The sequence below is a fragment of the Daphnia pulicaria genome, chromosome 7, assembly GCF_021234035.1.
Source record: "Daphnia pulicaria isolate SC F1-1A chromosome 7, SC_F0-13Bv2, whole genome shotgun sequence".
Classification (NCBI taxonomy): Eukaryota; Metazoa; Arthropoda; class Branchiopoda; order Diplostraca; family Daphniidae; genus Daphnia; species Daphnia pulicaria.
Genome location: NC_060919.1, coordinates 5,032,584 through 5,046,482, shown reverse-complemented (window position 1 = coordinate 5,046,482; position 13,899 = coordinate 5,032,584). Strand labels below are relative to the sequence as shown.

At 44.8% G+C, this 13,899-nt stretch overlaps 1 protein-coding gene across 1 annotated transcript; it reads left to right on the top strand.

Annotated features, from left to right (window-relative positions):
* The first annotated feature begins 1,847 nt into the window (after positions 1 to 1,847).
* Positions 1,848 to 12,406, top strand: LOC124349395 (protein qui-1-like). Its single transcript, XM_046799958.1, has 13 exons — positions 1,848 to 1,965; positions 6,750 to 7,124; positions 7,186 to 7,840; positions 8,169 to 8,486; positions 8,596 to 8,871; positions 8,951 to 9,091; positions 9,249 to 9,955; positions 10,032 to 10,233; positions 10,311 to 10,827; positions 10,891 to 11,315; positions 11,388 to 11,473; positions 11,536 to 11,668; positions 11,749 to 12,406. The coding sequence occupies exons 2-13, from the start codon at positions 6,834 to 6,836 to the stop codon at positions 11,991 to 11,993; spliced, it is 3,996 nt and encodes a 1,331-aa protein (XP_046655914.1). The 5' UTR covers positions 1,848 to 1,965; positions 6,750 to 6,833; the 3' UTR covers positions 11,994 to 12,406.
* Positions 12,407 to 13,899: the final 1,493 nt, after the last annotated feature.

Sequence of the window (13,899 nt, the reverse complement as noted above, 5' to 3'; positions counted from 1 at the left end):
AATCTTGGACCGTGTCGTTCATCGACGTCGGCGGGGCCCTGGCGATTATTCCAAAAGAAAAGAAAAATATGGCCGACTGATTTCCCTTGTGGTAGTTGCAGCAGCAGCTAGGCCCCCCCCCAAAAAAAACCGTCAATCTGACATATTCCTGGGCCTATAGCAACCAAACATTTCCTCGAGCCGAGAGCGGCCATTTTGTTTCATTGGAAAAACAAAAATGGGCCCCCCACCACATTTTGGATGTTTGAGGGGGGAAAAAATATGAGCTAACATTTTTCCATGGAAAAATAAATGGTGGAATGTTTGGCCATGAATCTCTTGAGTCATAGTACTCTTAATTGTTATTGAATTAAATGACACAATCAGCTGACGGAAAAGGTTCGATTCCAGGTAAAATTGGGTGACGACCCTCCCTCTAATTGACCTGGCGGTGGGTGGGTGGGTGCGTGCAGGGTCGGTCTGTGCGTGTAACCTTGAACGTTTTTCAACGAACCGTTAGGTCACGTTACCGACGTCGGATTGTCTATCAAGTTACACCATTTAAATCAGCTAAACAAGCCCGTTATTTTTGAATCTATTTGCAAAAATTTACGATTAAAATCAATTGCGTTTTTGATTGATTACGTGGTCGAGGACAATCAGGATGTTTTTCACCCCCCCACAGAAAAAGGTTGGGAGATTTTTCTCGGTACCAACAACGTGGCAAGTGGGTGACTTATTCAACCCACCAAACAATTTTATTATCGACGTGTTCGATATTGATGGGTCGGTGGGTGGTGTGTGATTCCCGGAATAAATCTGCAATATAGTGGTGGCGCTGGGTGAGAGGGGAAGGGGTCACCCCCCCCAGCACCACCGGGTGACCCTATAAATGAGACGACCTCATTTGAACAGATCAACAGTTGTCTCTGGCATCTTCTCCAAGTAACATTCCAACTTTGGTCTCTCTTCTTTTTTAATTCAATTTGCTAAATTTTTTTAAAATTTAATTGTGCTCATCTTGTAAAATTTTTTAAAATTTAATTGTGCTCATCTTGTAAAATTTTTTAGTTTTAATTGTGCTCATCATTGCAGTCATCGTTTTGTAAATTTTTTTTTTTAAAGTTTTAATTGTGCTGCAATCAACTTTAATTTTATTTATTTGTGCTCATTTCGACGACTTCTGCTGGTTAGTGGTGACTCGTATTACATGTAACAGTTGCACTAACCGGTAGTGGGACGCAGTGGTGATGCAACATCATCTTTTTAATTTCATCTTTTTAAAATCTGTAAAATGTTATGTGACGACCTTGAGCAGCCAATTGCAGAGTCGATGATAAGGATCTTTGCACTGGCCTGCCCAGGGGCGCCACGTATCAACGTTTTTCCCACGGCCAACAAAATGTTGCGGTGACGACGTTGCTGATGTTGGAACATTCCCCAAAGATTAGAGAAGCGAACGACACTGACTTCGAGCCGACCAGTTGCTTTGTGGCATCAAGACTTCATTGCACTGTACGGTTCGAGGCGAATGTCTCGTTGAATAAACTACGAAAAGTTTAATTATCCCACCATTTTTTAATCATGTTTGTAAAATGCCATGTCGAGAAATCAATACAAAAGTTGTGAGATTGAAAAAAATTGTTATTTGTCGTTTTCTACGTGTCGAAAGCAGCACGAAATGTGTCAGCAAAATTGTGCAAGTTGCGAGAAAAAAGTCGATCGGCAGTTGAATAATGATGACACACAAAAGTATGGTTAGAGAGTTTCCGCGCAAGTCATTGGTGGATCTTTTATGCTACCCCTTCCTCCTCCCTTAAGGTAGAAAACCCGCGTGCTTTTTATTCAGTCGCGTCGTTCTAGTCGTCCTGGTTGGACGTGTTTTCCGTCTAGTCTCTTTAGACTATTTGATTGCATTTAATTAGAAAAAAATATTTTTAAGTGGACAATTATTTTTTGGACAATTTCGAACCACGTGTGAAAAAGGTAAGACCCATTTTAATTAAAATTGAATTTTTTGGTGTGACGAGTTGTTTAGAGATCCCATATTGAATGGGAATATGTAATCCATCAGCTGGTGCACTCACCTGGATTACGTTTAGGGCTTTCTTTCGACCGAATTTAAGATGTTATTCCACTTTGCTCTGAGTGTGTGTACATCGTTTAGGGTTTATTTTGGGACGTCCGTTGGATTTTAAAGTGCTGCATTTTGAATGGAAATTTAACGTCAACATTTCCGCTCTCATTCAATTGCGTTTGAAAATGTGAAATTTGATTGAGATCGTCGTAAGTTTTTTAAACCTTGGGCCCGTATGTTTCTCGTGAAACATCAGATTGACGTTAAAACTTTGTGATCGTTAGATGGCGCCAAAAATTACTTTGTTTGGACATGAATTATTCAGCAACAGGCCATTCAGATTGGATCGATGATTTAATTCAAAAGTTCCCCCTCCTTTTATCATTATAAACGTTTTAAAAAATGTATCATTAAAAGAAATTGTTATTGTGGGCCGGGCGGAGCAATCACGTTATTCAAAACTTGAAAACAATCGATCGATTTTAAGTCAGTGAATGATTTCCCCCGTTCGCAAATGGAACCATGTCGCCCATTTTTACTGATGAATAATTATGAAGAGAACATGCCAAAGGGGGTGCTCCGCGATTAGAGTTTACTGACGACGAGTTGAGTGATCTTTATTCACCCATTTTGTGCTTTGTTCTGATGTCCTGTTTAATAATGGGCGTGTGCAACGGAAATGAGCATCAGAGGCTTTTGGCCGCGTGATTGTCGCTCATTATCCGCCAGTCGGTTGCTTCGTTGTACAGCCCAGCAGCACAAGCGAGCAAACAGTTTCGTTAGCTCGAGAGATGCAATCCCGTCGTAATCCTTACACAACCCATTCCCGTTGATATAACCCACCAAAAAAATCTCCAAATAAGACGATTGAAATTTGATTCTTTTTTGACGTCGTCGTCGCTATCGCTTTCACCCAGGCTTTTTGGTGAAATTGAAAATGTAACCGACTTTTTTCCCTTTTTTTGGTGTGTAGTTCTTTGGAGCCCAGGTGGTTGTATAACTTGAAAAATATGGCGATCGATATGGCACCCTATATACTGTTTTATTCATTTCCCACCTCCTATTCACTCCCTGGGGACCGAATAGGAAACGGAAATGATGAGAAACATCTTCTTCCGTTGATAATAATAAAAAAGAAGCGGGTCTAAACCGTTTCTTTTACTTCCCGCATCATGTACACGTCGTTTATGTGTATACCTGTTGCCGTCAGCAACTAATATCCCGCGTTCGAATAATTTTTCCAAAAGTTTGTAGAGGTCGTTGGGCATTCAACATTTTACACCGAGATTAAAATTAATGGCGTCTTTTTTATTTTTACTTTGGCCAGCAACAGACGCTTGTTTTATGAATTCAGTAGGTGTCCCGCTCGGCCTTTTTTATTCCCGGCTTTAAACAAAAACAAATGCGGAGCAGCAGGAGAAGGAGGAGGAGAAGGGGGTTTATTGATTTCTCTTTTTTATTAGGCGGGGGCCATTTTGTAGTTGGACATTGAAACGCACTTTGCCCGGATTCATTTAATCCTCCCAACATTCGACCCAACTCTTTTTATTTTTATTATTTTTAAATCAATCTCAAATGAGTTTACTCTGAAACATTTTATCATTCCGAGAATATTGATACGTCACGCAACGCTGCCATTGGGTCTGCACGAAAGTTTGATTTCCCCGTTGAAAGTTGAATAAAAGAAAAACTTTTGTGAAGAAAAGACGAGTTGATCACACACACACACGCGTGCAGCTTTAAAATTTTTGCGGCGTACAAACTTTTCTCGGGATCGTGACTAATCGTCAATCGCCGACTTTGCTTATCTTTCAAAAATCCCGCCCGTTTTATTCGCTAAATAAGAAAATCTTGAAAATAAAAAATAGTTTTTTTTTACTTCCGACCAACTCCGCAGTTGCCCGGAAGGCATCGCCGGAAGGATCTTTGAAAAGTGTGTGTCTACTTTACGTCAGCAGACGATTCATCACCTTGACAAATGATTGCCGATCGATTAAACTGTTTCTATTATGGCGAGCGGAACGTGAAATATTTTTATTTTAAAACTCCCGCCATACCGCCAATCCCGTTGGTGCGTGAAAGGGTGGTGGTGGTGGTGGGGGGAGAACAACAATTCTGTCGAGTGACGCAAAAAAAAATTCCCGTAGAACTTTTATTTATACACAAACCAACTACTTGTGTGTGTCTATAAATATAACGCCACGCCCTTTTTGCTCCCGCGCTGACAATCAAGGAACCTGATGATGCATTGTCAAAGAGTTATGTTGCATGTCGACATGGAGTTCGGGAGTACAGTTACTTTGGTTAACACAAACAATCCCGAAGTAGAAAAAAGAAAAAGAAAGAAAACAAAAATCTTTTTCGCTCAGTTCGTTGCGTGACTTTTATTGATGGGCCTTTTTGGGGTAAGCCTTTTTTCTTTTGCGGGAGTAAAGTATCACGTTTGATGTCCGACTATAAAAAAAAAGGCTCGAGCTTCGGTCGTAATGTTTTAGAGTTGTCCTGCGGGAGGGAATTTTCAAAAATGTCGTAGCGCCGGGAAAGTTTTTCAAATATTCCCGGGGATTATTTATGAAAAGAGTTTTGTGTGTGTGTGTGTGTGTGTTCAGTCGGGACTTTGTGTATCGACGTGAAACTTGTCTATTGCTCTAAAAACTTTTGTTTCGGGAACAGTTGCATTTTGCCTACGGCGATTATCCCGAATTTGCAGATGTAATTTGAAATCTTTGCATCAATTCGGTTAGAACGAACGTAACACAAGTTTGAGCGATGGCGTGATCCGACTTTTCTGTGTGTCCTGGACGTTCGATCACGCCAACTATAAATGTACGTACAAAAGGTCAAACGATCTCTACGAATTTTTTAAAAAAAGAAAAACCAAAAACTTTTGGGTGAAATTTTTTGGTTAAAGTTGACGGAAAGTCTAATCGATAAAACGTTGGGTCCCGCCATTTATTTCCAAATCTGTTTATATACATCCAGTCTGCGACGGGAAAACCGAAAACCACACACACAGTGTGTGTGCGTCTGCACGATATTGCCAGCCCAGATCCGCACACACACACGCACATATATACAGAGCCAAAGTTATTATTATTCTTTGGGGCCTTTGCTGGCTTCGCGGGAAATGTTTATAAATTGCTGATATAGCTCACGAAGACGGTATGTGGCCGGGAGGATCTTGTACACAGGCCCCCCTCCCTCTTATTCCAATAACAAACAACAATGACAACAAAACCAATATGCAGGAGGAGAAGGTTGTGCACAGATGGTAGGCATCCGAATTTTATTTTTCAAATTCTGGATGCCTGATCCAGAAATATCGACTGCAAAGTCCTACACACACGCAAAGCCTATATGCACACACACACGTATTGTTGAGGGCATATATAGAATAATATATATATATATAGAATAAGGGCGGGGCTTTACTTAATATGCCTAATAGGCTTTTTGGGTCCTTATACATGTAGGGTCTATTAAATGTGGGTCAAAGAATGAAAATAATAATAAAAGAATGAAGATTGATGCGGTAGTTTCTCTATACACAAAAATATCGACCGTCTAAACCAGATTTTGAAAGGATTGATCCTGGAATTTTTCTTTGCTTGAAACATGAATGATTTCACAGTATATTGTCAACTTGCCAATGTGATATCATATCTGATTGGATTGAATAACAAATTCAGGGGAGAGAATTTCTCGAAAAAATAAAAATAAACTGGAACCTAAATAAGAAATGCTCTAGACTTTTTGGGGGGGTATGTATTTCCCGATGACTGTACTACTAGCAGAGCGTGCTGCTTGATTCGCTTTTCTGTAGAAATAGACACGAAGAAAAAGGGCTATACCATCCCCCCAGCGCTCTTCTCCGGATGATAATAGATTGCTCAAACTATAAAAAAGAAGATGAAAGAAACAGAAAGCGGCTCTCTCTCTCTCTCCAAAAGAAAAAGAAAATGTAAAAGAAAAATAATTTTTCTTCGGTCCCTAAAGAGACCTTCTTCATAAGGATTCCATTCTTCTTTCTTTTTCACCAAGTTAGTGGGGGATAGTGCTTCTTATTGTAAAGATATATTTATATACCTCTATATATTTCCTTGTGGGAAAAACGGTGATGTTTGGATAACAAACGGACCGACCGTGATGACGGCCGGCTTACCGGAGCGTGCACACATTTTTCTACGGCCGCCTACTTACTACTACGAATCCCGTGGTGGTGGAAAAAAATAAACAAAACTTATTCTTATTTTTTAAAAGAAGAAGAATGTGTGGATTGTAATACTTGAGCTCTTTAGTTACGACTCTTGTTCGCATAGACACACAGTCTCACCACGTATAACATTTGATATGGGACGTTGTATATTTTCGTGCTTAAAAGAATAAGGAAAATGTGTGTTTGTATGTGCGCGCTGGATGTATACTTGGCTATTGATTTATTTGATGTCTTGATGTCGTGTGAGAGCTTAGAGCTTCGTTTAGATATATATATCTCTTTTGGCCACCGCGTTGCCCAGCTCGGATTATGACATGTCCAGCCAATGTATGTAAGGGTGTGTATCAAAAAAGAGAGCCGGATGAAAGAAAAAGATTCAGGATTTTATTTTCTATTTTTTCCTTGTAACTCAATTATCATCAGACGGAAAATCTCCTGGAAATTTCAGTCTTGATCGTCTATTTTTCTTATTTTCAGACTATCCCATTTTGTGTGCATCGTCCAGCCATCGAATCAAAGGGCCTCCTCTCACACACACACTCAGGCAACGCAGTGTCGACGATGAGCGCCGAATTCTGCTGGACAAGGACGGCTGATCATGTCCGACTGTCGGAAATCGCTTCTCGCCAAAGTTCCTGCCTGGCCGCCAGTTTCAATCAGCTTCAACTTGTCGACCCTTGGGCCAACCCCGTCACGTTGGCGCCCAGCAGTTCTTCCCAGCAGCAGCACCGCTCATCGGGGCTATTGATCTGGACGGGCCAGCCGCAGGCGGACGACGCCACCACCACCACCACCTACGACTACCGCAGCCTGGCAATGCACATCAACAGTTGGCTGGAGAACCTACCGACGGTATCAAAGTTTCAACTATTATATTCTATGACGATGGAATTGTTGGAAACTTTGTCATTAGGATTCCAAATGGAACCGATCCTTGGTGGCGGTAAGGATCGTCGGGACAGCGCCGGACGCTTTGCTGGCCGATGATTTGTACCAGAGTATCCGGCGTGAATTATTTGGTGTCGGGTCCACCAAGGATCCGACGACGACGGCCGACGGCCACTGGACCCAGCGACTCGGTTGCCAACTGCCCAAAGATAGCCGGCTGAGCATTTTGCTGGCCGGGATCGATCGACTCGACTCTTGGGGACTCATATCGGTCGACAAGCTTCCGGACAACGTCCGTCTGATTGTCACTTGTTCCACCAGCCTCGTCAAAGATGTTCGCGGATGGACTTGTGTTCAGATGACCCGTCCCGAAGGTCCTGCCCAGCCGCCGACGGTTTGGTCGTCGGATCCGATCCTGGGTCCTTTGATCGCCTCCCCGGCGGGCGTCAATGACACAATCGACGCCATTTTGACGGGGTTTTTTGATGAGGTCGAACGCCAATATCCGCCGGATTTCGTCCACAAATCATGCGCCATCCTAACACTGGCCTCGGGTCTGGCCGGATGCAATTCTTCCGGACTGGCCGAAGACGAATGGCGTCAATGTCTCGACCCCGATCCAGCAGCAGACGACAACAGCAGCCTCCAACAAACCCTGAGGCAGTTGATCCAGTCATTAGGTATACAAACCACTCCACCTTTTTTATTGTTGGTTGGCATTTCAAATATTTTGATTGCAAATACCTCGGGGGCACACTGTAGAGTCGAGCTAGGTTCAAATGGAAATCATTCGAGTCAACAATAGAGCCGATGAAAAGTTAATATCGACGGTACAAGGGTGGAACTCTCTTTCCGTTCGGTGGATATTTGATTGATTTCCAGGGCCGTTTGTGTGTTGACTTTGTGTGTTCCGCCGTCCGTGAGCGCCATCTGCACTCTAAAAGGAACTCTCTTTCTACATCAGACACTCAAAGTGTATTTGCATTGGATTATCGATCCACTTGTTAGATCCCCTTCTGATCCGAGTGGCCGCCGGTGCTGCTCCGCTTCCTTCCGGCGCAATGGAACTAACGGAAACGGCGGATGAAACGCAATCGGAGAGTCAAACTGGCGACCTTTATTACTACTACTACAGCTGGAGCCAACCGGCCTTGTCTTTTGCCCGTCGCCGCTACAAGAGCCAGTGCGGAAATCCGGGCTTGCTGGCCGCCTTCGCATCCATCCCGTCGGCTTTCAAGGAAAAGGAGAACAACAACGTCGTCAATGCAGCCGTCGATTCATCTGTGGCTGCACTTCGCTGGGTGGCCAGGTTCTTCTCCATTGTCGGTAAGGAAGAATCGCCGAGCCCCCGGTTGCCCGGCCATTTAAGACGCGGGCCAAAGAATATGATAATAATAATCTTCTTTTGATCCGTTACGTTGGTGATCCACTTCAGCCGAGACGTCGTTCGATCTGGAACGAGATCAATTCGAGGAAACGCTATTCGACTGGAGAACGTGGAGACTGGCCGCCCAGGCTGGACGGATGGGTTTGAGCCTCATCTCGGCCGCCGTTCAACAGTCGGCCACCAGGTGGGTGGACTCGCATCTTTGGCTGCTCGAGCGATCCTTGCCGTGGATCAACCAGGCCGATTACGTGGCCAACGACTTGAGCGTCATTTCATCCCAACAATTGGCCGCCCAGCTGACGGTGGCCCTCAAACCTTACGCCGGTATTATATATATTACATTGCACTGTGTGTTGAAATGCAATTGCAATCAACTTAATCTATTTAAATCTAATCAAAATAGATAAAGAGAATAGCAGCCAACATCTGTGGCGATTGTATTGCGATGCCCAGGCGGAATATGATCAATTTGGCGGACCTGTTCTCATGGCCATGCCATCCGGATGGAATTGGAATCACTCCGGGAAGCCACTAGAAAGAAAAGGTCTCGCAACCCCTTTTATAACCTAAATTGTAGTAGTTTAAACTTAATGTTGTTGTTGTTGTTGGGATGTGGTTTGGCGGAAGGATTTTTTAATGTGCTCTCGACTACAATGACTTGCATTTCTCTGGTTTCGGTACAACAACAACGACAACAACAGTGGACAACGCCTTTCAGAGGGAACCCATCCAATTAATGACGGCCAGTCCGGACGGCCAGTGTCTGGTCCTGGTCACGGCCGATTCTATTGATCCTTTCTTCAGCCTGTCGGCGGCAACCGGACGCCGGATGGCCGTTTACAAAGGGCACAGCGGCCGTGTGACTTGCGTCCACGTCACGGGCGACGGATGTCACGTCATCAGCGGCTCGGAGGATCTCAGCGTCATGGTCTGGGAGTTGCACGGGAGCGGCAACGCCATCTTGCGGATCAGGGAGCACATTGCTTCCGTCTCTTGCGTGTCGTCCGTCCTGGCCAGCCGGATGATCATTAGCGGAGGCGAGGACAGCATCGTCATGTCGTTCCAGTGGCAGCCGGGCAAAGGACAAGGACAGGGACAACTGCCCAGTGAGTCGAAAGAATCGAGGCTGGCCCGCATCGATCACCATCGCGGACCCATCACGGGACTGGCCATTAATCACAGGGAGGACGTCCTGGTGTCGGCCTCTCACGACGGATCGCTTTGTCTCTGGTCACTGGACAACTGGACGCTTCTCAATTTGATCGAAGTCGGACAGCCAGTTGGACACGTCACTTTATCAAGGGACGACGTCTTTCTACTGGCCGTCGGACTGGAAGACGGACTGCCTCGGCTCTTTTCTCTCACGACCGGCTCGCCCCTCAGGACGTGGACTGATTTGCCCATCAAAGTAATTTCTTATTAGATTAAATGACATTCAAACATGATTCAAAGTTTATTGATCCCCAAATTTCGGTTGAAATCAGGTCGCCGGGGCCATGATTGTCGGCGGTAACGGACACTCTTACGCTGCCATGATGGCCGGAGATGGCCGGTTGATGTGTTACGACTGCCACAGCGGACAGCTCGTCCACACGCTCTCGATCGATTACCCGGGCAAAAATGCGGCCTCGTCAACGTCCGTCTGCTGTACCCGGGCCAACGATCCTCGTCTCCTCTTTCATTCCGGTTGGCTTTATTTTTAAATTTCAAACTCTTCCGGTCGAATGGGCCGTTTTGATGTGTTTTTATTGCATTGATTTTAGTGGGCAACAAAGTCAAGATGTGGCTGCTGCGGTACGAGGAGAAGCGGCCAGTGGTGGCGGTGACTAGTCCCATGACCTACCTGGCCATGTCGCCGCTAGACGGCGCCGTAGTGGCGGCTGGCGACCGCTCGGGCCAAGTGCAATTGTGGCGGACGTCCATTTTGTCGAAAATCGCCCAATGGGGCCATCCGTCGGCGCCGGTGAGTGTCGTAAACTTCGACGCGGCCGGACTCTACGTCGCCTCGGCCGCCGAAGACGGAACGGTCGCCGTCTGGCACCTGGATGCCGGCCAAACGCTTCCGCCAACTCAGATCCACCCCATCGGCTGCAGGATCAACCAACTGGCCATCATGGCCGACTGGAACGGCTACGCCGTTTCCTGCGATTCCAACGAAACGGTCGTCCAGTGGAAACTGGGAACCGGAGAAATTGTCCGCCAGTGGAACCTCGCTGCTTCCAAGCTCCTGGTCGTGGCCAACAACACCCGCTGGATGGCCGGATCGACTAGATCCAACAGGTTTTTAATTAATTTTGAAAACAATTTTTGAACAAATTTTTGATCTGATCCTTCATTTTTAAGCGTTCGATTGTGGTCGCTGGATTCTAACGAGGAGAACAAGGAGGTGGTGGCCGTGAGTCACGCCGAAGAGGTCCTGTGTCTGGCGCCTACGCCGGACAGCCGCTACATCATCACCGGCTCTAAAGACTCGTCGTTGAAGATGTGGGACGTTCTGGCCGGGCCGTCAGATAAAGGCGGCAAATTGGTGCAAATTATGGCCGGGCACGGTGATCACGTCACGGCCGTCGTGGCGTCGCACGTCGCCAATGTCCCGGCTCTGGCCAACACGGCCAACAGCAAGCATTTGCTGGTGGTGTCGGGATCCCGCGACGGCCAGCTCATCATTTGGGATGCCCAGCACGGCAGCGAAATCCATTCGATGAGGCGACACGTGTCGGCCGTCACATGCCTCAAAGTCACCTCTGACGGCTCTGTCGTCGTGTCCGGTAATAAACTCTAATTAAATTTGATTAAAAAAAATAATAACTGAGTTGATTATTAATTTGATCCCGAAATAGGATCGGAAGACGGAACGGTTCGCGTGTGGAATATGAGACTGGGCACTAGCCTATCATCTTTTGCCTTAGATTGTCCCGTTTATCAGGTAGTAACCATTATAACCAGCACCCGATATCTTTAATTGATTATTAATTGATTTGTCATTAGATTGTCATGTCACCGGACGCTTCCAGAATGTGGATTAGAATGGCCCAGAAACCGATTCCGGCTATTTTGGAACTAAGACACACACCGGCTGTCCACGTCAAGACAGAAGTGGCTTCTCGCCCAGCTTCACCAGGTAAATTCAATTCCATCGATCGACATTTCAATTCTCCAATCAAATTTTTTTTTTTTTTTAATTTCGACTTTTGTCCACAGTCCACCTGAAAAAAGCCCCGCCCACTCGCCGTCTGCTCAAGAAGGAAATCTCACTCGACTCGTACACTTGGCTCAAGCGATACGGAACCAAGAACGGCGGCGCCCAGCAGCAGCATCACAATCAAGCCTCGGCTCACGCCCAGCAGCAGACGTCCGTCTCACATTCGCCCACCGTCGAGTGTGTCCTCATGAAACTCTCGAGACGCAATTCCTTTTGCAACGTTCCAGAGTCTGGCGAAACCTAAACAAACGGATATGCAAAATATCAATTAAACCAGACGATATTTACCAGTCGCGATCCTATCGATTGATTTTTAAACACATTTCTCGTATTTCCTTGAAAAATCCCTTTCACTTGATCTCGTCGACTACTAATCGATCCTGTCTGCGTTTTAATCCCCCCTCATCTTTCGCACGAAACCTGCACGACTAAACCAAAGAATTCAAATACGCGTAGTTTACTAAAATTAGTCAGCCCCTCGATATTGTTATTTATTTATGATATAAATTATAACCTATTATATACCGGAAATCCTATTATTTATTATTGTTTGATCATCATTCCCCCCCCCCCCCTCCTTAAATCGTTTTGGCTGTTTCATTCGTTATATATTTACTATATTTAAATAAGACGGCGAATATATAATAATGATTGTGATTATGTAAGTTGTGTCGAATTTAATGTGCGTGTTTATCGTTAATCCTGCGTTATTTTTTTCCCCACTCCTTCAACATTCGTGACAATCAAATCGAATTGTCGTCCCCCCCCCCCCTCAATGTCGAATCGCATCACCCGCAAAAACCCGGATTATTTCGAAAATACAATCAAATTTTAAAAAAAATTAAATCAAAATCAGTTAGAAAGAAAAGAAACAAAAACCACTTTCTCACGATGTTATTTTTATACCCGGCACGGACTGTGCGTCATTGAGAAACTATCAATTTTAAATTCCGATTACAATCACCGAATTCGTTAGAAAGAATTAAAGCGGTTGAATGGCCCCGAGCGCTCAGAACCGGAGAATATCTAACTCATTCTAATCACATCTTTTGTCGTGAATCTAATACGTGGTGTTTATATTTATTTCTAGACAGTCGCCCCCCTTTAATCAAGTCAACAAAGTAAATTCCGTGACCGACATGATTGTGGGGTACGCAATCCTCTGGTGATAGGTTCGCCAGAAATTTGAATGGCGATGCAAACAAGTCGATTGTTGTACGTCTCAAAATAATGCCAAAGAAATCAAACAGTTGGTGATTAGAGACCCACAGTCAATGTACGCCAATTGATAGATAATAGGGGCGGACTTGATGTATCCATCGTTCCGCTTTTTTATTTTTCTTCTCTCCTGAAAAAAGGATGAAATGCCAAGTATTTGCGCACTCTGCGTTATCTTTTCTTTTTCCAGTTACTACGAAAAAATCTCTTTTGCCGATGCTAGGCGGCCCGTCGCCCGGCAACATTTAGGTCGCCATGGAGTCCGACAAGGTTCTCTCTCTCCCGAGCTTTAGTTGAATGCGACGCGTACTATACTACACTATACAACACACACATCAATAATAATGAAAACCTTTCAAGTCGATCATCATAGTAGAGAGCTGCTTTGGCTGCCTGTCTTGACAGTCGTACTATATAGTAGTAGACTGCGTAGTAGTTGACGTAATAATTGATTTGCGCGTTTGACTTTTTCTACCGTGTACTACTGGGCTGGTTGGCTGTGGCGTCGCGGAACTGGACGGAGCAGAGGTTAAAGACTGGAAGGAGAAGCCAACACCATGTGAAATTGATTAGATATCGACTCTCTATACTGTACTGTTCTGTGTGCACATTTACAAAAGAAAAAAAAAAAAAACAATTATTTATTTGTCTTTAATTGTGTTGCCCTTGACACAACTTTTAATTGTTTTCCTACCTGCGCGTTTTGATAATGAAAAAATAAAGAAAATAGGAACGGCGGCGAATCGAATCAACATCGTTAAGGGTCCGCTATCCATTCAAGAACAATAGAGAACGGGCCAGCGGGGTCATGTCTCGCGTGTGAGATCAGCAGCGTGAGTCTTTTGACGAGAGTTGACGGATCGGACAAGCTTTCACGCTATTGTCTGCAAATGGAAATAATAAAAGCGAGGAAAAACGTGGAAATTGTTTGG

Coding starts and splice junctions, on each gene's coding strand:
- LOC124349395 (XM_046799958.1), top strand. CDS start 6,834: ATGAGCGCCGAATTCTGCTGGACAAGGACGGCTGATCATGTCCGACTG. Junction 11,316..11,387: donor CGGCTCTGTCGTCGTGTCCG/GTAATAAACTCT, acceptor ATCCCGAAATAG/GATCGGAAGACGGAACGGTT. Junction 11,474..11,535: donor TAGATTGTCCCGTTTATCAG/GTAGTAACCATT, acceptor ATTTGTCATTAG/ATTGTCATGTCACCGGACGC.